Source organism: Mustela lutreola, chromosome 7 (genome assembly GCF_030435805.1).
Source record: "Mustela lutreola isolate mMusLut2 chromosome 7, mMusLut2.pri, whole genome shotgun sequence".
NCBI classification, from domain to species: Eukaryota; Metazoa; Chordata; class Mammalia; order Carnivora; family Mustelidae; genus Mustela; species Mustela lutreola.
The window spans coordinates 107,150,816-107,178,205 of record NC_081296.1 but is presented as its reverse complement, the minus strand read 5'-3'; the positions used below and the strand labels follow the sequence as shown (position 1 = coordinate 107,178,205).

General features: G+C 36.8%; 2 protein-coding genes across 4 annotated transcripts in view; both read right to left on the bottom strand.

The window, feature by feature from the left end:
• The window catches only part of STYX (serine/threonine/tyrosine interacting protein), a 41,239-nt gene extending 37,268 nt beyond the window's left edge, over positions 1-3,971 (bottom strand). The window contains exon 1 of one of the 2 annotated variants that reach the window (XM_059182111.1): positions 3,540-3,971. In XM_059182111.1, coding sequence (XP_059038094.1) covers positions 3,540-3,596 — 57 coding nt within the window. In that variant the 5' untranslated portion in view covers positions 3,597-3,971. The remainder of the gene's footprint in view (positions 1-3,539) is intronic. The other variant, XM_059182110.1, reaches the window with a different exon arrangement.
• Positions 3,972-5,774: 1,803 nt separating this feature from the next.
• PSMC6 (proteasome 26S subunit, ATPase 6) lies at positions 5,775-27,162 on the bottom strand. 2 transcript variants are annotated; one of them, XM_059182108.1, is made up of 14 exons: positions 27,006-27,162; positions 25,933-26,012; positions 25,798-25,837; positions 25,499-25,551; positions 23,262-23,329; positions 22,527-22,641; positions 19,720-19,807; positions 18,083-18,144; positions 17,872-17,995; positions 17,459-17,520; positions 15,331-15,451; positions 14,906-14,986; positions 10,879-10,950; positions 5,775-6,283 (listed from the first exon to the last, which is right to left on the bottom strand). In XM_059182108.1, exons 1-14 carry the CDS (start codon positions 27,130-27,132, stop codon positions 6,165-6,167), a joined length of 1,212 nt encoding a protein of 403 aa, XP_059038091.1. In that variant the 5' UTR covers positions 27,133-27,162; the 3' UTR covers positions 5,775-6,164. The 2 variants fall into 2 exon arrangements, with proteins under 2 accessions (XP_059038091.1, XP_059038092.1); XM_059182109.1 differs by lacking the exon at positions 25,933-26,012 and having other exon boundaries at positions 27,006-27,155.
• Positions 27,163-27,390: the final 228 nt, after the last annotated feature.

The window sequence follows — 27,390 nt, the reverse complement described above, 5'->3', positions numbered from 1 at the left end:
TAAGCCCTTTCCTTTAATTCTCATCCCTATTTTGCTTCAACCAAAACACAAAGGAGTTTTTCACTCTAAAAACAAGAGACAGAAGGGTGTTCAAGTAAGATCTTTTAAGTCAGTTACTCATAAATCTGGCTGCCACTAGAATTATCTGACTCTAACACAGACCAGTTAAATCAGAATAGGTGCTGATAGGGTCCAGGAATGGTTATTTTTTAAGAAGTCCCCTAGGTGATTCTACTCTACAGTCAGGTTTAAAAAGCACCATTCTAAATATAAGGGATCCTCAATCAAAAATATTAAGCAATTCCCATTTTTTATTCTGTCTTACGGGAATCAAAAGAGAAAATAAAGTGACATTTAAGTTGCCAAATTGCAACTGAAAGAAATTATATTTCACTATCTAAAAACATTAATTTCTGAATTATAAAATCAGTTGCCCTAACTATGCAACTAATTTATTCAAAAATTGACAGTGTAAGCTGCTCTTCACTTCTAAAAAGAAAGTACTGTAATCTTGTCACCAGACTCCACTAATAAAACCAATCAAGATTCTTCCATTAATTCAACAAACATTTGTTAAGCTTAGGGTATATACCAGACAGTGTGTCAAGTGCAAGAAACAGTGAGAATAAGACAGGATCACATTGGTGAATAAACTCACTTATGAAAATTTCAGTCTACCATGGAAAAGAGACATTGACCAAAACCATCAGTATGATGTCTATTACAAGTTAGGTATAAAGTACCAAGTGCTGCAGAGACTTATAAACCTGGAGGATTAAACTATTCTGTGGAGTGAGAGTGGGAGAGGGAACAGGAGGAGTTAGCAAAATCAGGGAACTCCTTTCTCAAGAAATGATACCTAAAGTTAGATCTAACCCAAGAGCAAATAGTTAATTAGGGGAAGGCAAGCGTAGTGCTGGCAGCCACAGGGGGGTAAATGGCAAACACAAAGGTTCTGGTTGGAGGTGGGAGAGTGGAGGAAACCAAAACATTCCAGGAACTGAGAGAAGATGAACGTGGTTAAGGAAAACAGAGAAGAGGAAGAGTAGTAGCTCATAATAAGGTCAGAAAGGCACACAGAAGCCAGACCACACACCACCCTGCAGATAATGTTAAGGCTTTGAACTTCATCCTTAAAACAATGGGAAATCACAGCAAAGTTTTAAACAAAGGAGTGACAATCTTTTTGCAAACTGATCTGAACACAGCTAAATTTTTGCGGGGACTATCCTAAAAGAATGTCCCGACTAGTATTTCAAGAAATGCAGAAGTAATACTCTTATAGAGGTGACAGATTCATCAAGCTGTCACAGACTGATCATATCATAAGAGCATGCATTAAAATTTCTCTACTTGAATTCTATTTTTGCTAAAACAAGATTTGGATTGTAATTTAGGTTTCCATGAAATGCTTCCTAGATGGAATAACACTATTACCGGCTAGTCACCATAACTACGTAAGACCATTTGACACTTTACCTATCTCATGGGATATTAGAAAATTAAGGTTCTGTTTTATTAGTTTATCATGAGTAACTATATGACCTATTTAATGGTTTTTTATAGTTCTGTCTGCCTAGAAAGCACCCTCCATCCTCTGTGGAAATGCTCTATGGTTTTGTTGGGAGGGCTACCAATGATGAACTTCACACCCCTGGCCACAGAAGTAAGTATATGGCCTAGACTGGGCTCCTCATTGTATTCCCCCCTTTATGGCTATACGGATTGATCCAAAGGATGGCACATGACCTAGGTTAAGCCAATCCTCCAGATTTTAAATATTGAAGCTCAAAGAGATATTATTCCTCAATGTGTAAGCTCTGTAAGGGTGTGACCTTGAAGAAGCTGACAGTCAATCTCTGTATCTGTGGAGAAACCAGAGTAAAAGCAGAAACCCTGAGAGAAAATAAGAGACAAGCATTAACAAGAGGCAGAGGCAGTTCTGATGCATTATGATACAGTCTAGTCAAGTCTCCGAGACCAACTGCACCACTACCTTTCTGGATTTAATTACTTCTTTCTCTTTTGCTTAAGCTATTCTGAGTTGGTTTTTGTCACTTGGAACCAAAAGAAAACTAACACCCAATGCTATGAAAAAAGGAATGAAGTTGCTTTCAGTAAATAATATATGCTTCATTATCTCTAGGCTTTAAGCATTACTTCTGTCCTTGCAGAGGAACACTATATAAAATATTTATAAAATTATTTTATAACAATTTTAAAGGAATAAGACATATACACAATAAAAGCTTAAATCCAAGTCTATAAACATTTTAAACTAGAAATCAAGAGATCAAGGCCCTCAACTATGTCTTACACTACTGTTACCTTGGCATATCACTTCTCCTGAGCTACAATTTCTTCACCTCTAAAGAGAGAATGCTCTACACTACTTTTTAAGGTCGCTTCCAGACTGAAATCACTGAATCATTTAAGGACAAAAAGCATATTCCTCATTCACATTATTCCATATTAAACAAAGAAAAAAGTATAAATTTATTTTTAAAATAATCTAAATTCAATTATTTTTCCTATTTAAGAGTCCAACCTTAACATAAGAAATTGTGAAAGACTACAAGTAAAGGATCCCTCCAAATAAAAAAATAAGACCCCCAAAAGATATTCAAAAGAATATTTGGTATAACCGAATGGTTTCTTAAAAATAAAGCCTTATTTTCCAATTATTAAGATATTTAGAACTAGAAAATTTTACTCTTTCTGGATCCTACTAGAGCATAACTGAGTATCCTTGTCTCGTTACTAATTTAGTCTTCAGAAAACTCTAATTTAGTAGAGTGTAACACCATTTTATTTTAAAGTAGCAGTGTTGGGGGGACGACTCAATACAAACTTTAGGCAAGGAAAAAATAAGGTGGAGTAGTACAAAGAATCCCGAATTAGATATGAGGGGAACAGGTTCAAAGAAATTCATTCTCAGTATCAACTGCCCTCCAAAGGGAAAGTTTCGTAGCTGAAGTTTTTAGATTCAAATATACTAGCTTTATGACATTTTATTCTGCAGGTCAAGGCTTCGCCTCAAACAAACAAACAAACAAAACAACTACTTTGTTAAACTTTTTGAAGGCACACTTCGAAAGTTCAAGCCCCAGATCCATTTCACATATGGGGACATGTGTACCACAAGTGAATCGATGACACCAAAAAAATCCTTCAAACTGAGATTTAAAACATTACCCTCGTATTGCCTTGGCAATAAAAAGGGGAACCTCCCTCAAAGTAAGTCCTGGACGCCGAGTCTCGGGGAGAAAAGACTGCTTTTGCCCTTCCCATTTAATTAAGTAGACCAGACCCAGCTGCCCCTCCGCCAGGGTCTCAGGAGAGGAAAAGGTACGCATTGAGTGAGGGTCAAAGCACACCGCCCCTGGGCGGGAGGCTCCTCCCCGAGGTCCCAGGACGGTCTCAGGAAGCAACAGGGCTCCGGGGGAACCGGAGACTTCGACGGTTGGGGCCTGGGGTCGCCCCGCGGCCGAGGAGCCACACGGGGAGGCCTGTGCGTGGCAGTCACCGGACAAACTCACCTCAGCGTCTTCTTTACACTGCGGGAGCGAGGGGAACTCCAGCTTCACGTCCTCCATGGTCCCGGCCCGGGGCTTGTGGGTGGGGTGGGAGTGGGAGTTATCTGGCCCGCCCGACCCTCGGGCTGCCAGTGGCAGAAAAAGGAAGAAGGGCGGGTGGACCAGAGGACTGACGGGCGGGCAGCGGGCTTAAAACTAACACACGCAGACTAAACGGTCCCAGCGATTCCGGCGGCGACGGCGGCGACAGCGGGGAAGAGGAGGGTTGGGCGGCTCATACCCGGCCGCCATGCTGCTGCCGTCTCCCTCCCCCTGAGTCTCCGCGCCCCTCAGGCCGCACAGGCTCGGGCACAAGCAAGAGCCCTACAACCGTCACCCCTCCCTGCCCTGCCCCAGCCAATCCCAGCCCACGCTTGCCTTCGGCCCGCCCCCCGCGGCCGCCAGGTGTCAGCGCGCCACCGCCCCGCCCCTCCGCCAGAGCGCAGACGCGGGGGGGCGGGGCCTCGGAAGAGTCACGGCCGAAGCTCACCCTGTGTGGAGGAGGTGGGGCTGCGGCAGAAAGGAGGGAACGACTGAAGGTCCTGGGAAAGGCAGTGGGACAAATCAGACCAGCTCTGCCCTTTCCAGAAAGGACGTAAATCCCTTCTGTAGTACACGAACGGGCAAAACATCTAGCCACCAGAAACTGGCATCCAAAAGGAAAACTGTAGTTTCTGCCCTCAGAATCCTACGCAATCTGTGGTGAGGTTATAACCAAAAAAGAGTAATAAATGAAAAGGTCATCTTAAAACTGTTATGCTACGCAGAAAATGAAACACCCATCACCTTTTAGTAAACTGAAACGCTGGACTTTTAAGAATACTTGGGAACATGACTAGAAAATCTCAAGACACAATGGAGAGTAGAAAATCCTAAGAAAAAGAAACTGATAGTTCACTCAGTAAAATATACATCATACTGAAGGAAGGTCTCTCCCTTTAAGTTTATGTTGAAATGTTAGTATTATATATAATTATATATAAATAAACTACATGGCTCTCAGTATCTTTTAAAAACGAATTGAGTTTGTTAATACTATATTGTAAATGGGGGGGGTTACAGGATACTTTCTCTGGGCTGAGGGAGATACTGTTATCCTTTTTTAAACAGATGAGTAAAACCAAACGTAGAAGCAGAAGAATCCACACTTTGAAAATTTTACACCAAACCGATCCTTTAAAAACAAAACAAAACACCGAAGTTGAAAGGTGGGAAAGTTATTAACTAAATTGTTAATTACAATGAATAAAGTTAAAAGAATCACATGGATATTTGACCAAGACCCACTTGACAAACATCCTATTTTTATAGTCATTTTTATGAAACACACTGCAATATATATAGAAAAAGAACTGTTCGATAATTTGAGTATTAGATGGTTAGCTTGAGTGCTCCATTTTCTCTACACTATGTAAACTGTTCTCTTTTAAAGTTATAATAAGACACAATACTCTGCTAGTCAAGTTTTTAATTTGAAGAATGTGTAATTATCAATGTCATATTAATACAAATTCTTTAGTGTTTATTAAACTGAGGTCAAATTGGTTTTTTTTAAACAGCACCTTTAATAAGATCTCAGTTGATGCCCAATGATGATTTCCTATTTTAATCTGTTAAGGCTTTAATTCCACATGATACAGAAAGAATTGTGTGTAGGTAACAGAACTTTTGCTTTGAACATTTCTGACATCAACATCCCCTACATCAGACACTCTTAGCTTGGTATCCATAGATACCAAGTCAATGGGTGAACTTGGGAAATAATAAATCTCCTTTAATTTTAGTATATGCAAAATTGTGTGTATTTTTGTGTGACTTCTTTTTGGAAGAGGGTCCAGACCTTAACATTCTAAAAAGGGAACAATCATCTCACATAAATCAAGAAAACCAAGTCATATTTGTTAGCAATTACTTTTAATCATAATCTAAAAAAAGGTTATGGATGTGCATGTACTTTTCCAATTAACTATTACACAGCCTAATCATAGTAAGTAAAAAGTAAACAAAACCTTCCATTATTGATATAAACACACATGTCTATGCTTTGTATAACAACATGTTCTTAGGAACACTGAATGTGGGTGTAGTTTTAAAATTCAAAACCTATCATCTAAATAAAATTCATTTTAGTTATTACGGAGTTTACTTACTAAAGAACCTAAAGAACTATAATAAATGTACTTTTAAAAAAGATAAAAATTTGTGTAGGAGAACTGAATCAAACAGATTTTATTCAACTTTTCAGGATGAGGAAAACAAATGATATAAAATAAGTCATAAGAAATGCTCTCGTACTATTTCAAACTACTTTCAATGTTTTACAAAATGCTCACACAGCAAATACGAAAAGCTTTAACATAGTCTTGTAACTTTTGCTGCAATAAATGCAACATTAACAAACATACAAATTTCTTCTGTACCAATCTTAAAAGTAGAATTACTGAATTACTAATTTTTACAATGTTATTCATACTTACTTTTATTCATGTGTTTTTAATTAGATCATTGCCAATACATACATTATTTTCCTTAACTTTATTTTTACATTAAGCCAGTATGTCATGCAGTCATCAAAAACCTTCCAGTAAATTACACAGGTTTGTAGTCCAATTTAGACTCTAGCTTCTTAGAATCAGCCACTTTTCTGACTGCTTTCATGAAGTCTTCCTGTACTACAAAATCATGATCAGCACGAATTGCAAACATACCTGTGGAGAATAAAACAACATGACTGCTATATAAAATATGTGAATGATTTCAAAAGAAAACTAAGGAGGGTGGGCAAAATGGGTGAAGGCAATCAAAAGGCACAAACTTCCAATTATAAAATAAGTCCTAGAGATGCAATATACAGCATGATGACTAGATTTAATAATATTGTATTGTAGGGATGCCTGGGTGGCTCATTAGTTAAGCATCTGCCTTCAGCTCAGGTCATGATCCTAAGGTCCTGGGGATCCAGTCTACATTTGATCCTGGGATTTGAGCAAGAAGCCTGCTTCTCCATCTGCTTGCTGCTCCCCCTGCTTGTGCCCTCTCTCTCTGACAAATAAGTAAATAAAATCATAAAAAAAAAAAACCTGTACTATATATTTGAAAATTGCTGGAAGTTGATCTTAAAAGTTCTCGGTACCAGAAAAAATTATCTTCTTAACTACATGTGGTGATGGATGTTAACTAGATTTATTATAGTGGTCATTTCACAATAAAAACAAGTATCAAATAATGCTGTACACCTGAAATTAACATAATGCTATTTGTTCAATTATATATCCAAAAATAGAAGTGTTTTTATGAAAACTAAGTAATTCCACAAAGTAAATGTGAAGAAGCCTAAATTTACAACTTCTGAGCCAGTAGCTCTAATTTGTTAAAAACAACCATCATTGTTCAATTAATTTCCTTAACTACAGCAAGCATTATTTTCCAAACCAAAAGCTAGACATCAACGAGACAACTATCTGGATATTAAAAATCTAGCCCACACAGTCCCTGTATCCAATGACATTCTGAAAAAGCAAAAGTAAAACTATCAACAAAACACATTTTTAAGCCATAGCTTCTTAACAGACAACAACTACCTAGAAGGAGGGAACACAAGTATGGTTTGGAAAAACACAAAACACCTCCAGTAATTTTGATGGTCTTTCCTTATTAAAAGTCAAAAGCTTAGAGAATAGGAATTATAGGAATTAAAGAAAGTCAACACTGGGCTTTGTATCAAAAACCAATGCCACTATTCACATATTAAAATTTACCTTATTTATCTACAAACTGATATTCTTATATGACTAATGTACAAACTGGTATTTTTCTATGACTTTGATATTCAAGTATCACAAACTTGGAAAACTCAAGCTATTGACAATTTACTTGGCAAATACTACTTGACAAAGGACTGAAGTTGTGTGTGTGTGTATTCTAAAACATTAGGTATATCATGGATATGGGCTCAAGATTTTGTGACAATCCTAATTTCATGATAAGCTAAAGCTAGTAAGTTTTCATTATCTGCTAATTAAATGAATCCTACTAATATTTTCGTTGAAGATCTGCTTATATTGACTTTCACTTACCATCAGTGGAATAGAAAATTTCAAAGGTTACTTTCTATCTTTCCTCTTAAAATTTCTATTAAGAATGTGGTGGGGTTAAGCCTCTGCCTTCGGATCAGGTCATGATCCCAGGTCCTGGGATCGAGCTCCACATCGGGCTCTCTGCTCAGCAGGGAGCCTGCTTCCCATCCTCTCTCTCTGCCTGCCTCTCTGCCTACTTGTGATCTCTGTCTGTCAAATAAATAAATAAAATCTTTAAAAAAAAAAAATTTCTATTAAGAAACAGAAATTTTGAAATAGTCACTCTATGTTGTATTCATCTTTGAAATAGTCACTCTATGTTGTACTCAGAAATCAGGTAAATAGAAATTTCTAGTCTTTTAATAGTAAAGTTACAAAACCTATTTTGAAGGCCACAACTAAAGTAGGAAAGTTATTTTTCCAAACTCTGTGCATAGACTATTTCTAAATCATTGTTTAATGAATGATTGAATCTGAGATACATTCTAATCCAAAAAGGACAATAATGTTAGGATTTGAATGGAAAAGACAACTATAACTGAATCAAGTTTATTTTCAATTATAGAAAGATATGTCAGCAAAAAAAGCTTGAAGTCTAATAAAGTCTAATAAAAAGAAAAACAAAGAATTTCAGTGTCTACAAATATGAACGTCCCAGGCAATTTAGAAAGCTAAAATGATAATCCACACAGAAGTTACAGCTCTTTACTAGAAATACCACATTCTTTTATTTATATATAATATGTTTATTATATATATTATTATATATATATTTGGGGGGGTTAAGTGTAAGCTCAACACGCAACATGGGACTTGAACTCAATTTAGAGACAAAAAGTTGCCATGCTCTACCTACTGAGCCAGCCAGGCACCCCATAAAAATAACTTTTTAAAAAATATGTGAGATATAAACTTCTAGTTATAAATAAGTACCAGGGATATAATGTACAACATGACTACTGCTAATATTGCTATATGATATATAGGAAAAACCGTAAATCTTAAGAGTTCTTATTATAAAGAGGAACTATTTTTCCTTTTTTCTAATTCTATCTCTATGAGAAGATAAATGTTAGCTGAGCTCTTGTGGTAATCATTACACATTATATGTAAATCAAAGCATCATGCTGTACACAGACTTATGAGGTCATATATGTTAATTACTTCTCAATAAAACTGAAAAAAGGGGCGTCTGGTTCAGATGGTTAAGCATCTGCCTTCGGCTCAGGTCACATCTTCAGATCCTGGGAATCAAGCCCCATGTTGGACTCCCAGCTCAGTAGGGAGTGGGCTTCTCTTTCTCCATCTGCCTTTGCTTCCTCCCCTTCCTTGTGCTCTCTCTCCCTCTTGCTCTCTCTCTCAAATGAATGAAATCTTTAAAAAATAATAAAAATAAATAAATAAAACTGAAAAAGTGAAAAAAGCAAGTATCATAATCTGATGATATCAACCTTTAGGATTATGACATTGCTTCGGTTTGGATTCCAATTTACCAAAACAGTACTCTAATAATAATTTGGTCCAGTATAGATTTTGGAAAGAGAATGTCCTAAGTTATTCCAAGTAGTTAAAGCCACATGCAAGTTTACCACACAACTTTTTCTGTATACTAGTCTTTGTTCAAAGATTTTATTTATTTATTTGACAGAGATCACAAGTAAGGCAGGAGAGGCAGGCAGAGAGAGAGGAGGAAGCAGGCTCCTTGCTGAGCAGAGAGCCCTATGTGGGGCTCGATCCCAGGACTGTGGGATCATGATCTGAGCTGAAGGCAGAGGCTTGAACCCGCCGAGCCACCCAGGTGCCCCTAGACTAGTCTTTGTGATTCTGATTTACTCTGATGTGTATGGAGGGAGTTCCTAGACCTGCAGATTTTTGATCCAGATACTCAGTCACAGTATACCCAGGAAGATACTCTTACAGAGAAGCCTGTCTGAGCAACACCTTTAAACACTAATCTATTAGAGGGGAAGAGGGTGGGAGGATGGGTGAACCTGGTGGTGCGTATTAAGGAGGGCGCATATTACATGGAGCACTGCATGTGGTGCATAAACAATGAATCTTGGAACACTGAAAAAAATAAAATAAACACTAATTTATAAGAAATGTTAAAATAAGGCTATAGGTATATAAAAACAAGAGGAAATCTCATCTGTATACTTAAAAACTATTCACCCACAATGTATGACAGTCAGTAACTATAAAAACTACTGCAAAAATTATTTTTTAATTATTACAATAATAAATTCACAACCTTGAGATCAGGACCTGAGCTAAGCTCAAGAGTCAGTCACTTAACCAAATGAGCCACACAGGCACCCCTAATTTTTTTAATTCTAAGATTCTGTATGGAAGTCAAAGACTAAAGGAATCTATGGTTTTAAAGCCACCTGGTACCAGAAATAAAATAAAAATAGAATCACACAATCCACAGAGAAAATATATTAAAAAACAGTAACATCTGAGGTGCCTGGATGGCTCAGTAGGTTAAATGTCTGTCTTCGGCTCAGGTCATGATCGCAGGGTCTTGGGATCAAACCCCAGGTCAGTCTCCTTTCTCAGCCCGCCTCTTCCTCTGCCCTTCCCCTGCCTGTTCTCTCTCTCCCTCTTTTTCAAATAAGTAAATAAAATCTTTAAAAAAAAAATTATATTTTATACAAGTTACATGATCAGAAAATTCATAAATCAATCTTGCAAAGATTATTAACGGACTAGTATGAGAAAACATGTTATCCATTTTGCAGATTACTTCTGGTGCTGGCCCAGTCTGATTTCAGCCAGAGGTGTGGCAGAGTGTTCTGTACAGTCCCAGACTTACTTCAGGGGGCCAGCATGCTATCACCTGCAGGTCTTTCCACATTCTGCTCTAAGGCATCCGTAAGTATAAAGGAGTTAACATCCCCAAGGGCAAATTCTCATGGGGGATGAGAGCTGGTAAATAAATGCTCCAGTCTCCATACTTCAGCCAAGTAATCCTGGAAGGCATTCAGTTTCTCTGAGGTCTCACCAAATCAAATCCCCCCGTCTACAGCATCTACCTCAGTAGTGCACCCTTATTATAGCTTTGCTTCTTTCCAACTCACTTGCCTGTTCTCTCCTGCTTCTTGGAATCAATTCTCAGAAATCCAAACACCCATACCCTTGCAAAGCCCAGGCTCTGCTACTGAATAAACCCAAACACATTTTTAGCAAATTAAACAAATCAAAATCACTGCACTTTGAACTCATACCTGCTTCAGTACAAACATTTCTCAGGTCTGCGCCATTAAAGCCATCTGAAAGCTTCACAATTGCTTCATAATCTGTTTAGGAAAAAATACTAAAAATTAGAAATAAATCAAATAAATATATAAATAAATAGATCTTTTCTTGATTTATGCCCATATGGAAAACTTAACTGCAGAGCTTGCTCTGAATTTGATCAGCTGGGTATCTATCTGTTAACATTCCTCCATAATATTTAGCAAGTTCTCCATAATATTAACAACCAAAACCATGCTTTTGTTAAGCCAGTACTAAACAGAAATACTTAACTTCTGAAACTTTAAAACCAAGAAATACCATCAATACCTGAAAGCATCTTAACCTGTTTCTATGTATTGAAACAGTTATGGATATGTGAACTTGAGTTATCTGTGAAGCCATGACTCATAAAAACTGTAACCAAATCTTTGATTTGAATAAACCTAGAATATTCAGAACCAGCTATTAACCAAAATGAAATTTAATGCATTAATCTAAAATACACCAAAACTGATCAGAAATATTTTTCATATTTTAATCATATATTTTAAACAATTATTTTTTTTCTTTTTTTTAAAGATTTTATTTATTTGACAGACAGAGATCACAAGTAGGCAGAGAGGCAGGTAGAGAGAGAGGAAGAGAAGTAGTCTCCCTGCTGAGCAGAGAGCCGGATGTGGGGCTCGATCCCAGGACCCCAGGATCATAACCTGAGCTGAAGGCAGAGGCTTTTACCTACTGTGCCACCCAGGCACCCCAACAATTATTTTTCTTAATTTAATTTTTTTGTTGTTGTTGTTAGTGTTTCAAGATTCATTGTTTATGCAAACAACTATTTTAAATGGCTAGCTTTTCTGGTTCCTATGCAAGCTCCAAGTGGTGAGGTACCAGATCTATGTTAACAGTAATGGTTATATGACTTTTTTATCCACATGACAGAACTGAAATAAAGAGCTATTGGTTTGGAATAGCAGTTATGGACTTGATATAGAATAAGGAGAGAAATAAGAGACAGCATGGGCTACTACAGTGTAATTCTGATGAGACACCTTTGTCAAGCCATCTGCAGTATGTCAATCTGTATTTGAAATTAGACAGATACTCATTCATTAATTTTCATTCAAGTTCATGTAAGCATCCTGACAGCAGGGATTCCCAAGGTTAGCAAAGTATTTGGTATCTAGCAAGAACTCAGTATTGGAAAAAATCTACAAATTGGCATCCCTAGCTTAACCTAGTCTTTCCAGCTCAAAACTATTTTCATATAAGCAATGAGGAAATTAGTGAGAGGCAATAACCAACAATTTTAATCATTTTTGGACCATTAGCCTCTAAGGGTTTGTAAAGCTGCCTGGCAATTATACTAGAACAGTATAATGACCCATAGTCAAGGAGTCAGCAAATTTTCTCTAATGGGCTGAACAGTAAATATTTTAGGCAGGCCATTTGGTCTCTGTCAAAACTATTACTTTCTGCTCTTGTAGTGGGAAACCAGTCACAGACAATATATAAACACCTTGCAATGGCTGTTAAAATAAAACATTACTTACAAAAACAGAAAGCAGATAGAATTTGGCCTACAGCAATCGTTTGCTGACCTCTATCCTAGACTGACTCTCTCACTTCTGGAGATAACGATTTTATCATTTCTCCCCTGTCCTCAAATGTCTAACAATAATTCCCCATCTTCACTCTGAACTTGCTTCCTACTTCACTGAGAAAATAAACGTATTCAGAAGAAAAATTCTACAAGTTTTTGCCATATATGAGATACTGTCATCATTAGCAACTATTTATTCTGCCTTTCCTCCTATTCTCATAAATGCAAAGTCCATGCTCATATACAAGGCCAACCTTTCTTCAAGGAAAGTGCATCACCAATTTCTCTCTCTCTTCTAGATCACTCACATTAGCATTAAAAAAAGTTATAAATTCTTCCACCTTAAAGAAAGCTCCTCCAAATCTTTATCTCCATTTCCACTATAGCTAGTTTTTTTCTCTTCTCCCTTTGCTGCAAACTCCTTGAAAAAAATGTTTGAACTCAAAGCCTCTCCCTACAATCTCCTTGAAACCCATCTGAGGTAGGCTCTTACTCTTACTGCTATGAAGAAAATGCTTTGATAAGGCTACCAATAATCTCCACACAGCAAATTCAAAGGTCCATTCTCATAAGTCTTTTTATCTGACCCACTGTCAGCATCTAACAGGGAATTACCCCCTCTTTGTAATAATTCCTTCATTTACCTTCTAGGACATCACCAGCTCCTGGTTTAATTCCCCACTGTGTGACTATACCTTCTCAGTCTCTGATTGTTCATCTCAACTTCTTAATATTGGAATTATCCCAGCTCACTTGCTGAACCTCTTCTCTATCCATATTTACTTTCTCGGAAATCTCATCTAATCTCAAGATTTTATTTTTTTTTTAACGATTTTATTTATTTGACAGAGAGAGCATGCACACAAGCAGGAAGAACAGAGAGCGGAGAAAGGAGAAGCAGGCTCCCCAATGAGCAGGGAGCCTGATGCGGGACTCCATCCCAGGACCATGGAATCAAGACCTGAGCTGAAGGGAGCTGGGTAACCAGCTGAGCCATCCAGGCAACCCTAATCTTAAGACTTTAAAAAAATTTTTTATGCTATTATTATCCATAATTACATCACCAGCATAGACCCCCCCAAATAAATTATTGATGCATATAGATTAACTAATCAACATCTTTACTTGGTATTGAATTGACATCTTAGCTTTAATATATTCAAAATCAAACTCCTTATTCTGTTTAAAACCAAATCTTTCCAGTCTTCCCCCACTGTAATCGATGACAACCATGACTCAAAAATCTAAGTCTTCCGTGGTTCTTCGCTTTAGCTCAAACCCCACATCTGATTCATTAGCAAGCCCTGTCACCTCTATTTTCAAAATATGTCCAGAATCTCATTATTTTAAGACTCTAGTACTGCCTTGCACCACACCACCATCTTATGTCTGGATTATTAAAATATCCTAACTAATCCTCGTTTCTATCCTCGCCCCCTAGATGCAACCAGAATGATCTTATTTAACATCAGTTTCAAAATATTTATAGATGAAAAAATACAATGCCTGGGATTTGCTTTTTAGAAATCCAGAAGGAAGATAAGAGGTGAAAGAGATTACATTTGAAACAAGATTGGCCAAGAGTTAATAATTATTAAAGCTGGGTAGGGGATGAGTAACCTAGGGTTAGAAGTTTGTTATACTCTTATCTCAATCTGTATGCATTTAAAATTTTCGACACTACAAAGTTAAAAATAACAAAAGGCAAGACTTTATCATTGCTCTGCTCACAATCCTTCTATGACAAAAATAAAAAAATAAAAGCAGAAGTTCCTACATAATGACCTCAATATGGCTATATACAATCTGATTCCCATCACTTCAATGATTTCTCTTGCTACCACTGTCCCATTTACTCTGCCATACACACCTTGGCATCTTTGCTACTCCTGGAATGTTCCAGCCATACACCTACTTCAAAGTCTTTCTCTTGCTATTCCCTCTGTATCATTGTCCCCCAAATTATCTACACCTAGTTCCTTCACCTTTTCAGGTCACTGCTTAAAAATTATCTTCTTGGTAAGTCTTCCTTCTGCTCCCCGTACCTCACCTCCATTTAAAAATGTATCCATTCATTCTGGCTCCTGGCATTATCTATTTCTCTTTTCTTGCTTTATTTTTTTCCATAGCACATATCACCATCTAATATACTAAACATTTTACTGACCTTGTCTGTCTTTTCTGACAAGAATGTAAGTTCTGTAAGGCAGGCATTTGTCTGTTTTGTTCATTGCTATATCCCCAGCACTTGAAACAATTCCTTACGTACAAAAGATACTCAATAAATATAAGCTAATTTAAGATCTCCATGTTTGCTGAATTTGAAACCAGATTTGGTAGACTATCAGTGATATCTATTAGCATTCTGCTTCATTTATGAAATGTAAATATACATAAAATGGTTATTTCCTTACCTATTTCACCATGCTTTGTAATGGGACCTGCATGGATTTTCAATATGTCTAATCTTGCTTGTTCATTTGGTAAGTCAATATCTGAAAATAAAAAATTTTAAGAAATTCTTTTGCAGCCAGGTTTTGGTTTTGTTTTGTTTTTAAAGATTTTATTTATTTATTTGACAGACAGAGATCACAAGTAGAGAGGCAGGCAGAGAGAGAGGAGGAGGCAGGCTCCTTGCTGAGCAGAGAGCCCGATGCGGGACTCCATCCCAGGACCCTGGGATCATGACCTGAGCCAAAGGCAGAGGCTTTAACCCACTGAGCCACCCAGGCGCCCAGGTTTTTTGATTTTAAACAAAGTAGGGGGTAAGGAAGAGACAGGGAAAGAGAAGTGGACACAGACTAAGAAAATACACAGCAGGTGAAGAACTTCAACTCACGTATTTTTCTGTCTAATCTTCCAGGACGAAGCAAAGCAGGATCCAGTGTATCTGGTCTGTTTGTAGCCATGATCATTTTAACTCTATGTAGAGTATCAAATCCATCCATTTGATTCAGTAACTAATATATTTATAAATAAAAATCATTGACAGATTTTTACAAAACATCCCATTAAAAAATAGAGAGTATACAACTTCTATATTTCTAATACTATAAAAATATACTGTCTACAGAGAGCATGCCATCTCCAGAATGACCATTTGATGGACTATCTCTTCCTTCTCTAATATAAAGGTAGAGGTTTTTCAACCTTGGAAGTCCAAGATACATTACTGAACTATGTACCTTGTTATAGATATCAAAAAGTTTTAATAAATTGGAAGGTTTCCATCTAGTCAAGTGTTATAAAATTAAACTATTTGGATCTGATTTCCAATGTTCAAATTTTTTTTCATAGCTACTTTTAAAAACATTACTAATAAAATCTAATATATACAGTACTATGGTATGCCAAACATAAAATTTACGTTCAGAAAACCAGATACAATGACATTTCCACAAATCTGATAATAAATCTATTACATATCTTTTCAAATTCCACTACACAAAGAAATACTGAAACACTAAGCATATTTCCTTCAATTACTAAAGTTTTCTTGAATATTTAAAAACCTAATTGCATTCAACAAACTCTTTAAAACATACCTAGCTTAGCAATATGTCTCTTTTCCAAAATATCTGAGAGCTAACAACGTATCAGTTATGTGTATAAAACTATCATCAGTGTGGGCTGCCTGGGTGACTCAGCCGGTTAAGCATGGGCCTTTGACTAAGGTCATGATCCCAGGGTCCTGGGATCAAGTCCCGCACTGGACTCCTTGCTCAGTGGGGAGCCTGCTTCTCTGCCTGCTGCTCCCCCCTGCTTGTACTCTTTCCCTCTCTTTCTCTGACAAACAATAAAATCTTTAAAAACAACAACAACAAAACTAGCATCCGTTGTTTCAAAATACCTCAATTTAAGGTTTCCAAGAGTATAGAATTTGAAAATGCTGTATATACTCTCAGCAGATCATTATATTTTATGAAAAGTCCTTTTCAACTACCCCTACTGAGATGGAATTTGACACTATTACTTACGCTACCTGGCTTTGTAGAAGATGAAAAGTATGTTTGGGATCTTGCCATCACTTTCATAGAATTTGGAGTGGGGAAATGCTTTATGTACATTCTAATATTCAACATCCATCTTCTTCAATTATCAGAACTAATTTAGTTTCTTCTTATTCGCAGGAAAAGTGTTAGCGATTTTTAGAGCAGCTTCATTCATAATTATAAATCACTTACTGTCACTAGTTTTAGTATGTTGGTAACTTATAAAATGTTTATTTTTTTTAAGATTTTATTTATTTATTTATTTGACAGACAGAGATCACAAGTAGGCAGAGAGGCAGGTAGGGAGAGAGGGGGGAGCAGGCTTCCCTGCTGAGCAGAGAGCCCGATGCAGGACTCGATCCCAGGACCCTGGGATCATGACCTGAGCTGAAGGCAGAGGCTTAACCACTGAGCCACCCAGGCGCCCCACTTATAAAATGTTTTAATGAAACAAGTGCAAAACCATGTTCACAGAATGTGATCAGAAGAATATACAATTTAAATATCTGAATGGCTGGTGTGCTCAAAATACATGGAGTAGTATACCTATATATCATATAGAATTTTATAACTACTCCTATTACTTTCCAACAGACATTTTCTTACTAGAGATTGTGGTACAGAAATGTGTTTATTCCTGACAATATTTTCAAATTTTATACTTAAGTGTGTTTTTTTTTTAAAGACTTATTCATTTATTTGAGAGAAAGCATGTGAGCATGGGGAAGGGCAGAGGGAAAGAATCTCAAGCAGACTCCCCGCTGAGCACAGAGCCCAACTTATGCCTTGATCCCATAATCCTGAAATCATGACTTGAGCTGAAATCAAGAGTTGGACGCTCACCCAACTGAGCCACACAGCACCCTTAAGTGTGTTCTTCATGTAAACCAGTGTCCACATTTTGACCTTCAAATATTCAGTGTTTTCATTTAATACACAGTGGCTTCTTTTTAAACCCTCTTTACCAAATATTACCTCCATCAAAGTTCTCTGAATCTCTCTATCAGCTGAAGTACCCTCAGAAAACCGACGACCACCTAAAATAATGATATGGAAACTCAAATGCGTTACTCTTTTCCTCTACAACCATCATTTAAGATTACAGAATAACAGTACCTGGAGTTAAAAACATTAAAATAAAAATTAAATAGTAAGAATTATACTGATGAAGTTAGAGTTGATTTTGATATGCCATTTCTTATTTTGTCAGTCAAATTAAAACTGGTTAAACTTTCTTAAGAATTTTTTTTAAAGTAACCTTCAATTCATTTTTCTATTTCACACAATTTGCAGTTAGAGATGAAGGGGGGGTTCCTTTAGATTTTTAAGAAATTTCTTAACACTTTCAAAAAAAGTTCAAAATAAACTTTAAAAGGTGTTATTCTTACCAATGGCATCTATTTCATCCATAAAAATAATGCATGGTTGATGATCCCTGGCATAATTAAACATTTCTCTGATCAAACGAGCACTTTCACCAATGTACTTGTCTACAATAGAACTAGATACAACCTGATTAAAGGAAAAACATTAAGGTAAATATAAGACAGTTCAAATAAAATTTAATTTCAACAGCTACAAAAAGAATCTTCCCTTTACCTTTAAGAAATTGCAATCCAGCTGGCTAGCAACAGCTCGTGCCAAGAGTGTTTTTCCTGTGCCTAAAATGACAAAAGAAGTCCTAATTAGATGGAAAGCAAAACAAATTTTCAAAAGCCTTTTATGTTATCCTCCAGCCAGTAAATTTTATAAAATGAAAGCTAAATCCTAGAGAGACTTTCCACTTAAAATTCTTTTTTTTCCCATTTAAAATTCTAAAGCATTTCAACTTTCAGTATTAAAATTTTAAATTTTATTCAAAATATCCCTTGTAATTCTAAACATGCTGAATACGTACCTTCAAAAATATATCAAACCCAATTTACAGACACTACAGAAGTCTGTTACATTATAATCCACTGGTCTCTCCTGTGTCATGAATGCATCTTTTACCTATGCATGATATTATAACATCAACTATTGGTTATTTGGAAAACTACTGGTTCATCTTCCAAATGTTGGCATTTTTCATTATATAATATTTAAAAGCCACATTTATTAATATTACCAATCTCATCTTTAAAGTATTAACATCAGAAAGTTCTCAGATGGGGGTGCCTTGCTCAGTTGGTTAAGGTCCAACTCTTGATTTCAGCTCAGGTCATGATCTAAGGGTTGTGAGCTGGAGCCCAGTGTCAGGTTCCCTGCTGAGTGTAAAGCCTGCTTAAGATTCTCTTTCTCCCTCCCTTCTGCCCTTCCTCCCACTCACTACACATGCGCACTTTCTCTCCAAAACAATTTTTAAAAGCTGTCAGATATAAGTTTTGAAAACCTAATTTTCACTTGAAAGCTCAAATTGTATCACTGACTACAGATGGTGTCAGTTGTTTTTAACATAATAGGCTAACTACATTCATTTTTGAAAAAATGTTTGCCGGGTAAGACTAATCAATCTGAATAATCAAAAACCGGTCTGACAATGACAGAATGTCTATAAATTATGTTTTCAAGTAAAAATAATATCCTATGAAAAGCAGCTAATTTCAGCTGACAACTCAAGGTACAAGTGCTTCTCTTAGAGATAACTATCCTATTCAGGATGAAAGAGAAGTATTTTACATGTATTTTCCATCTCATCACATAGAATATAAAACGTTATTCAAAAATCAGGACTTAATAAAAATAATTTTTACAGCTTCAACAAGAACATCTAAAAGTGAAACTCAAATTTTTTTTTAAAATACTGCAAGTATGAACAGTCAATAACACGATGACTACTTGTACCATTTCATGCCACTGACGTAACAGACTCGTGCTATAGCATGAGCAGTTTTACCCATACTGCTTTTGCACCATCAGAAGTCAACAGAGTGAAAATGGTAACTAACATCCTAAGTATTATCAAAGTAAGGTCTGACCTTGCAGACTCCCTGAAAGTGTCTCAGGAACAGCCAGAGCCAGAGGTCTGTGAACCACACAGGACCAATGCACCAGAATCATACAGCATGTTAAGATGCACATCCTATGAAGCAAAGAGGACTAAGCATACCTGAGAGAATAGCAGACAGACATCATGTATTCCTTTCTTACTCTGAAGAGAGTGGAGGCTGGAATAGCCCACATTAAATTTTCACCTTACTTTTTCAAAACATTCCTTCATTCATTTATTAGTATGTCAGACATAATTCAACACTAACCTGGTGGTCCATATAACAAACAGCCTTTTGGAGGTATTATTCCTACACGCTGGAATAATTCTGGGTTTGTAAGAGGCAATTCTATCACCTAGAAAAGAAGTTGACTGTTTAAAATGTCGGTTAAGATTTTGATAAACTTTAAAATACGTTAAGTGTAGTATCAGCATAGTTAGATATACATGTTATAATTCATAATAGATCTAGAATTCCATGCTATATATATAATACATATAATATAAAGCCATTTATATTAGAGGTTATTCTTCAGGTAGATTTAAGATTTTTTTTAATTAGGTAAAAACTAATTTAAAAGTCTGTAGCTATTTTAACTAACTATACACTTGAATGAAGTGATGGTTACATAAGCATATAATTTGTCAAGACATATGTGAATTGTACATTTATTATCTGTGCATTTTACTGAATGTAAATTATGCCTCAATGAAAAACCACACTACAAACAAAAAAGCAAAAAAGCAAAAACAAAAATGGTCTATATTATTTTGCATTTGGGACAACACAAAATAATTATAAAATGGGGGAAGTGAGTAAGTTAGAACTGCCATTAGGAGAAAAGGCATATAAAATTTTCATACTGTCATTTTGTTGGAGCAGCCTTAAAAGAATCATATTTCAGGGCACCTGGCTGGCTCAGTTGGTACAGCAGGTGACTCTCAATCTTGGAGTTGTGAGTTCAAGCCCACAGTAGATTATGAAAGAAAAATAAACTTAAAAAAAAAAAAAAAGAACCATATATTCTGCTCTCAATCTCCTACTAAGATTGATTCAAGCAAAGAAAGCTGGAGAATAGAAAAATTGAAGGTTTGACTACCCAAATTTAACTCTTTTTAGTATCAGTAACTTTGAGAAATGAGCTTCTATTGAACAGTTCTGTCATTAAAATAAAATAAACAAAAAGTATAAGGTGTGATTAAAATAAACAAAAAGTATAAGAAATCAATATTCTTAGTGTCTGCAGATAGAAAGAGTATTACATGTGCATGTTTTGTGGGTTTGGGAGTGTGTGTGTGTAAAGTAAGAGAGACAGAGACTTTCTGCTATGGCTGATACAGCAAATCACTGTAGACAAGATCTCACAGCTTCATGAAGCACTCGTTCTTCTTCTGCTGCCCTTTCATTAACTACAAAGTAAGAATAGACTTTTACGGGGCGCCTGGGTGGCTCAGTGGGTTAAGCCTCTGCCTTCGACTCAGGTCATGATCCCAGGTGCTAGGATCGAGTCCCGCATTGGGCTCCCTGCTCAGCCAGGAGCCTGCTTCCTCCTCTTTCCTCCTCTCTTTCTGCCTGACTCTCTTCCTACTTGTGACCTCTGTCAAATAAATAAATAAAATCTTTAAAAAAAAAAAAAAAAGAAGAATAGACTTTTACTTGTAATGATGCTAGTGCTTCCTTAACTACTGTCAAAAACTATTTGGGGGTGCCTGAGTGGCTCAGTGGGTTGGGCCTCTGCCTTCGGCTTGGGTCATGATCTCGGGGTCCTGGGATTGAGCCCCGCATCAGGCTCTCTGCTTAGCAGACAGCCTGCTTCCCCCTCTCTCTCCACCTGCCTCTCTGCCTACTTGTGGTCTCTGTCTGTCAAATAAATAAATAAAATCTTAAAAAAACCAAAACAAAACACAATTTGGTTCCATAATCACCTAGAATGCTTGTTTAAATGCTAACTTCTATGTCCTGACCCCAAATCTACTGCATCAAAATCATGCAGAGGGCCTAGGAATCTATATCTTTAATAAGAGTTCTGGAAAACTTAATATGCTAATGTCTGAAAATTACTGGCTTGGTGCTTAAATCAGATGATATAAGCCATAATAACTGTTCTCATCCATTCCTAAATATTTCCATCCTCTATTAGGATGAAACCAATAAGAAAATGCTTTAAATCTGCTTTAAAGAGAATGGTTGGGACATCTGGGTGGCTCAGATGGTTAACTGTCTGCCTCTGGCTCAGGTTATAATCTCCAGCTCCTGGGATCGAGCCTGGGATAAGGTTCCCTCCTCAGTGGGGAGTCTGCTTCTCCCTCTCTCTCTCTGCCTCTCCCCTCTGCTTGTGCGCTCTCTCTCTCGTTCAAAAAAATTAAAAAAAAAAAAACCCTAAAAAACAAAAAATTGTTAAAAAAAGCCATCTGTGTTATGAACCAAGGAAAGCAAAGAAATTCTCATTTGATTCTTCACCTAAGAGTTTAAAATGTTTAAGCCAGTATTTTTCTTAATTGGCAGCAAATATTATTTTATTTATCAAATAAAATATTTAAGGTTCAGGGGCACCTGGCTGGCTTAGTCCATGCAGCATGCGACTCTTAGTCTTGGGGTTGTGAATTTGAGTTCCACACTGGATGTGGAAATTACTTAAAAAAATTTTTTTTAAATCTTAAAAAAAATGTTAAGGTACAGGTGACTTACTTTAAGGACGGGAAGCTAACATTAAAAGGTTATGGGAAAAACTATATTACGCATGACCCAAAAGAGCTCTGACTCCAGTAACCTATAACCAAAATCACAAATGGCATGGGCATTAGATTTTTATCAATTATTAGCTTTTTCTTTTCCTTTTTGTCACAAAAAGAGCAGGGTTTTTCCAACACCAAGTTATCTCCAAATTAACAACACCTATAATTTTCATAGCTAGAAATTCAGTGCTATTTATCTCTCAATGAGAACATTAAATGTATAATATTTAGTAATTACTATTTGGACAAAGTAATCTTTCATTCTCTTTTTCCCTTTGGGTATCTTAAAACCAGTACTATTTATTATTAAGATCAGAGCACAAAGCATATACTACCAACCTCTCTTAATTCCCGAATCTGTTCTGATAGTCCTCCAATTTCAGAATAAGAAACATTCCCAGGGTCCTCATGAGACATGTTGTAGACCAATGGATCCACCTCTCTTGGCAAATATCTATAATGACAAGATATGTATTTTTCTTTTATAAGATGTATTTTCTCTCAGCCTATAGACAGAGTATAAACGACTTGCTTATGTAAGCATCTTCAGATGATCTCATAAAAATGTATTTACATTAATTAGAAATTAGTAAAAGGGAAAAAGTGGCAAGATACTCATTGATTTCAAGAAGCATATATTTGGTGGGGGGCACCTGAGTGCCTCAGTCAGTTAAGCACCTGCCTTTGGCTCAGGTCACATCTGAGTCCTGAGATCAAGCCCTACTTCGGCCTCCCTGCTCAGCAGGGAGTCTGCTTCTCCCTCTCCCTGGGCCCTCACCATCCCCCCCATTCTCTCTCTCAAATAAATAAAATCCTTTAAAAAAGCAGCATATATTTTGTGTTTTTTTTAATTATTATGTTTAATTAGCCAGCATACAGTACATCATTAGTTTTTGATGAAGTGTTCAACAAATCATTCGCTGCATATACCACCCAGTGCTCATGGCCACACATGTCCTCCTTAATACCCATCACTCAGTTACCCCATCCCCCAAACCCCCAAGAAGCATGTATTTTGGCTAAAATCTTCCCTCTATGAAAATAAAAGTAAAATAAATAGACTAATAAACCTACCTCATGATTGTTAGTGTAGTCATATCCAAAGCAACTCTTGTTCCTGGCTTCAGCTTACTTTTGTCAAGCTAATTTTACAAAACAAAGTTTATATAACACTTAAAAGGGGAAATACTTTAACAAGAGCATAATATTTAGAAGCCAAATAATCATTTTCATTCTTCAGAGAGAACACTAATATCAGATTATAAACACATGCCAACAGAAAGGCTTATAAAGGTAATTAATTCAAAGTCATTTCCCTCAAAAGAATGCCCACTATGCAACTCAGTATGAAATGTAAAATCACCAATATATAAAGTTTGTGGTGGAAAAGGCCTTATTTTTAAAGAAAGAAATGAGTATTAGTATTTTACTTTCAAAGGCTCACTATTTGATACAGTTTTGCTCATTATTTTGATTTAGGCACTATAATATAATGACTGGCAATTAGTACCAAAGTATTTATACAGAAATCTCTAAGTGAACATTTTGGGGGAAGGAAAGGGAAGCATTTTAAAGGTATGCCTTTTATTTATTTTTCTTTTAAAGTCTTTTTATTTATTTTTTATTAAATAAATTTGGCACTTAACATCATGTTAAGTTTAAGGTGTACAGTGTTACTTTGGTAATATGCCCTTTAGATATACTTTAAAAACTGTAACTTTGGGGAAGAACATGTTACTTGACTACAGGAAATAAGGGAGAAATGCACTCATTCTGTATCCCCTTAGAGGTTTTTATTAAAATGCTAAAAAGGGGGTGCCTGAGTGGCTCAGTGGGTTAAGCCTCTGCCTTCAGCTCAGGTCATCATCTCAGGGTCTTGGGATCGAGCCACGCATTGGGCTCTCTGCTCAGCAGACAGCCTGCTTCCCCCTCTCTCTTTGCCTGCCTCTGTACCTACTTGTGATCTCTCTCTTTGTCAAATAAATAAATAAAATCCTAAAAAAATAAAATATAAAATACTAAAACCAAAACTAAAAAAAAACCCAGCAATCATCAGTCATGCTTTTTGCTACGTGTCATATATTATGCTAAATACATTATATATTAGACTGAATCATACTGAACAACTTACTGGCAAATTTAGGCAGGGTAACTTACTTGGATAGAGTAAGAATCTAACCAATAGATTCACCTCATATTCAAGATGTTACTTTTCTAAAATTAAGTTATTTTTGAGAGTTTAAAAAACTACTTGCCAATACAATTTCAGAATCATACAAATTACTAGTTTTCACAGGATTTTGTAAATTTAGGATTTAGTGCCAATGAAAATGAAGTGGAGATAAGCAAAAATACTAGCTTTAATATAATGGATTAAACTTTAAAAAATTGCTAATATGTGAAGTACTTGAAAAGAGCTACACAAAAATCAATGTAAAGCTATTTCAACATTTTCATGTATAGAAAATATATACCCTAGCTTTTCTTATCTTTTCCATTTTTCAAATACTCTCTTGCTCTCATACAATTATGAAGTACCTTAGAAATACCAACTTTTGGAATCCAGAAGGCCCTGTAAAGGACACAGAACTCCTTTGTCAGGCTAGACATTTAATATTTTGATTTAGAAAATGTCTTCCCACTTATATGCTAGGCAAAATACTAGGATAAGATTTAGTCCCTGGGTTAAATTCCACTCCACGGCCATGTTATATCAATGTTTTCAAACATGAACCCATGATATGACAAACACTCAGAAAAAGTTCTTCCAATGAATCTATAAGAAAGTTCTAAGGATACTTCCCGAAGAATAGGCTAGTACATGAACTGACTTTGAGCCTCCTAAAATTACTTAAAGCCATTTGTTGACATTTTTTATGACAGCAAAATGAAATCTACAGTTATTTCAATTTGCCTATCCTCATCTAAATGAACTCATACAAAATCAACTCAGGTACAGAAAAGTCTTTGAGTAACATTTCTGAATGTTTAAATATAAAACATAAGTAATTGATAAGGTCTAAGTCTCTTCAAAAAAGACAATAAAATAAAATGATCTGAGATATTTTCCAGTTCTAAAATCTTAGATTTCTAAATATGTAGAGCTTACTAAAGCAATGTGATAAAAGTACAGAAAATAGAGAATACCAGGTCAATGCCCATGGTTTGAGTTCAAGTTTTGTGTTATACCTGAACAAATCACCTTTAGGAGTTATGAGTATAATGCTTGACCTGCTTACCTCAAGAATGAAATAACATATATGAAAGCACTTTTACCAATTATAAAGCATTGTACAGAGATAGAGTGTTACCTGTCGACGACAACCCACAACATATCTTGGTCCATTTGTAGCTTTAACAATGACTAGAGGAAGAAAATGAAAGAACAAATTGAAACATAGAAAGTGAAAAATAAATATATATATATCCACATTGATGGTTTATTTCTGTCCTCCAAGAAGATAGTAAGTGAAAGAAAACTCAGTCTATCCAAGAATATCATCTACCTTCATTATTATCATTAAACTAATAAGCATTTCAAAAGTTCATGGTGGGAGGAAGGGGAATCCACTCTTTTTTTCCTTTACTAGTTAACAGTCCATCCACTTACATTTTTCCTCAGTTAGTTGCTTAAGTACTTCACCCACAATCTGGGAAATGAAAAAAAAAAAAAAGGCATTATTTTTTGCCAATAACTAAAAACCAAATTGCCAACACTCCCTATACCCCAAACTCCATTACCTACCTGCCCAACACTTTGTAAGGCCTTCAGATCATTTTCAGATTTTTCATACTGCTTGGTAAGTTCTTTTAATTGTTCCCTTACTGAAATAATATAATTTGAACATTTTTAATTAAACAATAATCTTAGTGAGTTTAAGTCACTAAGCATCACTTTACTTAAGTTTATTTCGGTCTCTTTTACTTTACATATATTTTATATCCACTGTATGAAACCACAAAGAAGAAATAATCCGCTTGTAGGGGACATGCTTAAAAGTGAAATGTTACAGGAAAAGCACCTAATTTTTATTTTCTTGATTGGCAATACTTGTTCAAGCACATTAATAACAGATATTGACACTCTTTGAGACTACAAATCCGAATGATAAAAAAGAGACCCTTCCTCACCTCTTCAGCTACCCGCATGTATTATTACTCTATGGCTTTCCACCCTAAATAAGGTCAACAAGAGCAGTGATCTACAGAATTAGGTGGTTCTTTCTCCATTAAATCAAACCACTCAGGTTGTTCAGTGAAGGTGCACTACGAAAAAATGTAAGCGCCCTTTTAGTTCAGGAGGTGAGAGAAACTTGTATGCCTGGTGGAGTACAACTCAAAATAGGAGGAAAGACGACGAAGGTTATTATGATCCACCGATGGACTCCTCTCTCAAGCTCCGCTCTGGCTCTCCACCGCAATAACAAGCCAGCACCTCGAGTCTCATCTCTTGCTTGAGCTTCCTTGACCCAAGTCTCCTCTCCTCTCTGGGTCCCGGGACTCACTATGCCGCCCTCTTTGCACCCCAGTCTGGCAAACATCCCTGGCCCACTTCTTCCTCACTCCTCCTCCAGTCCTCTTCCACTTCCATCTCCGATCTGGGGATGTTCTCTGTCACCTGGACCAGACTGGGCCATTTCTACGCCCGAAGAGGTGGTGTTTCCCAAGCTCAGGGCCGGATGACAAAGCGCCTTGTCCCTGGACCGAGGCCTCCCTATCCCTGGGGCTCGGCTGCCGGGCTCGCCCAAGGGCCTCTGCTTTGTTAGAGACAGAAGCATGTCCAGGCATAGGACTCTGTGGAAAGAAAGGTGCACTCACACTCCTTGAGACGGCCGTCGATCTCCTTGTGCTCCAGTAGCTTCTTGCGGTAGTCCTGAAGCGCCTTATCTCTAGGGTCCGCCATGATGAGAAGCCGTCGCTCATAGGGGATGCCGGGAATGGCCATGGCCGCCCGGGCGGGGGAAGGGGCGGAGCGAGGGAGGAAAGCCTCCCAAGGGGCGCGGATTCGTGGAGGGCCCCGCCCCTTCCGGTTGGCTCCGCCTCTGCACTCCACTCTTCCCCCTCTGTGTCTCCTTTCATCTAGGGCGCCGTAGTGGACCGAAGGAGGCCTCCACCTACACCGTCCCCTGCAGGTCATACTTGGTAGAGCAGAGGGCTGTTGTCCTTGTCGTCCCCAGAGAGGTCTCGATATTGTTAAATCACC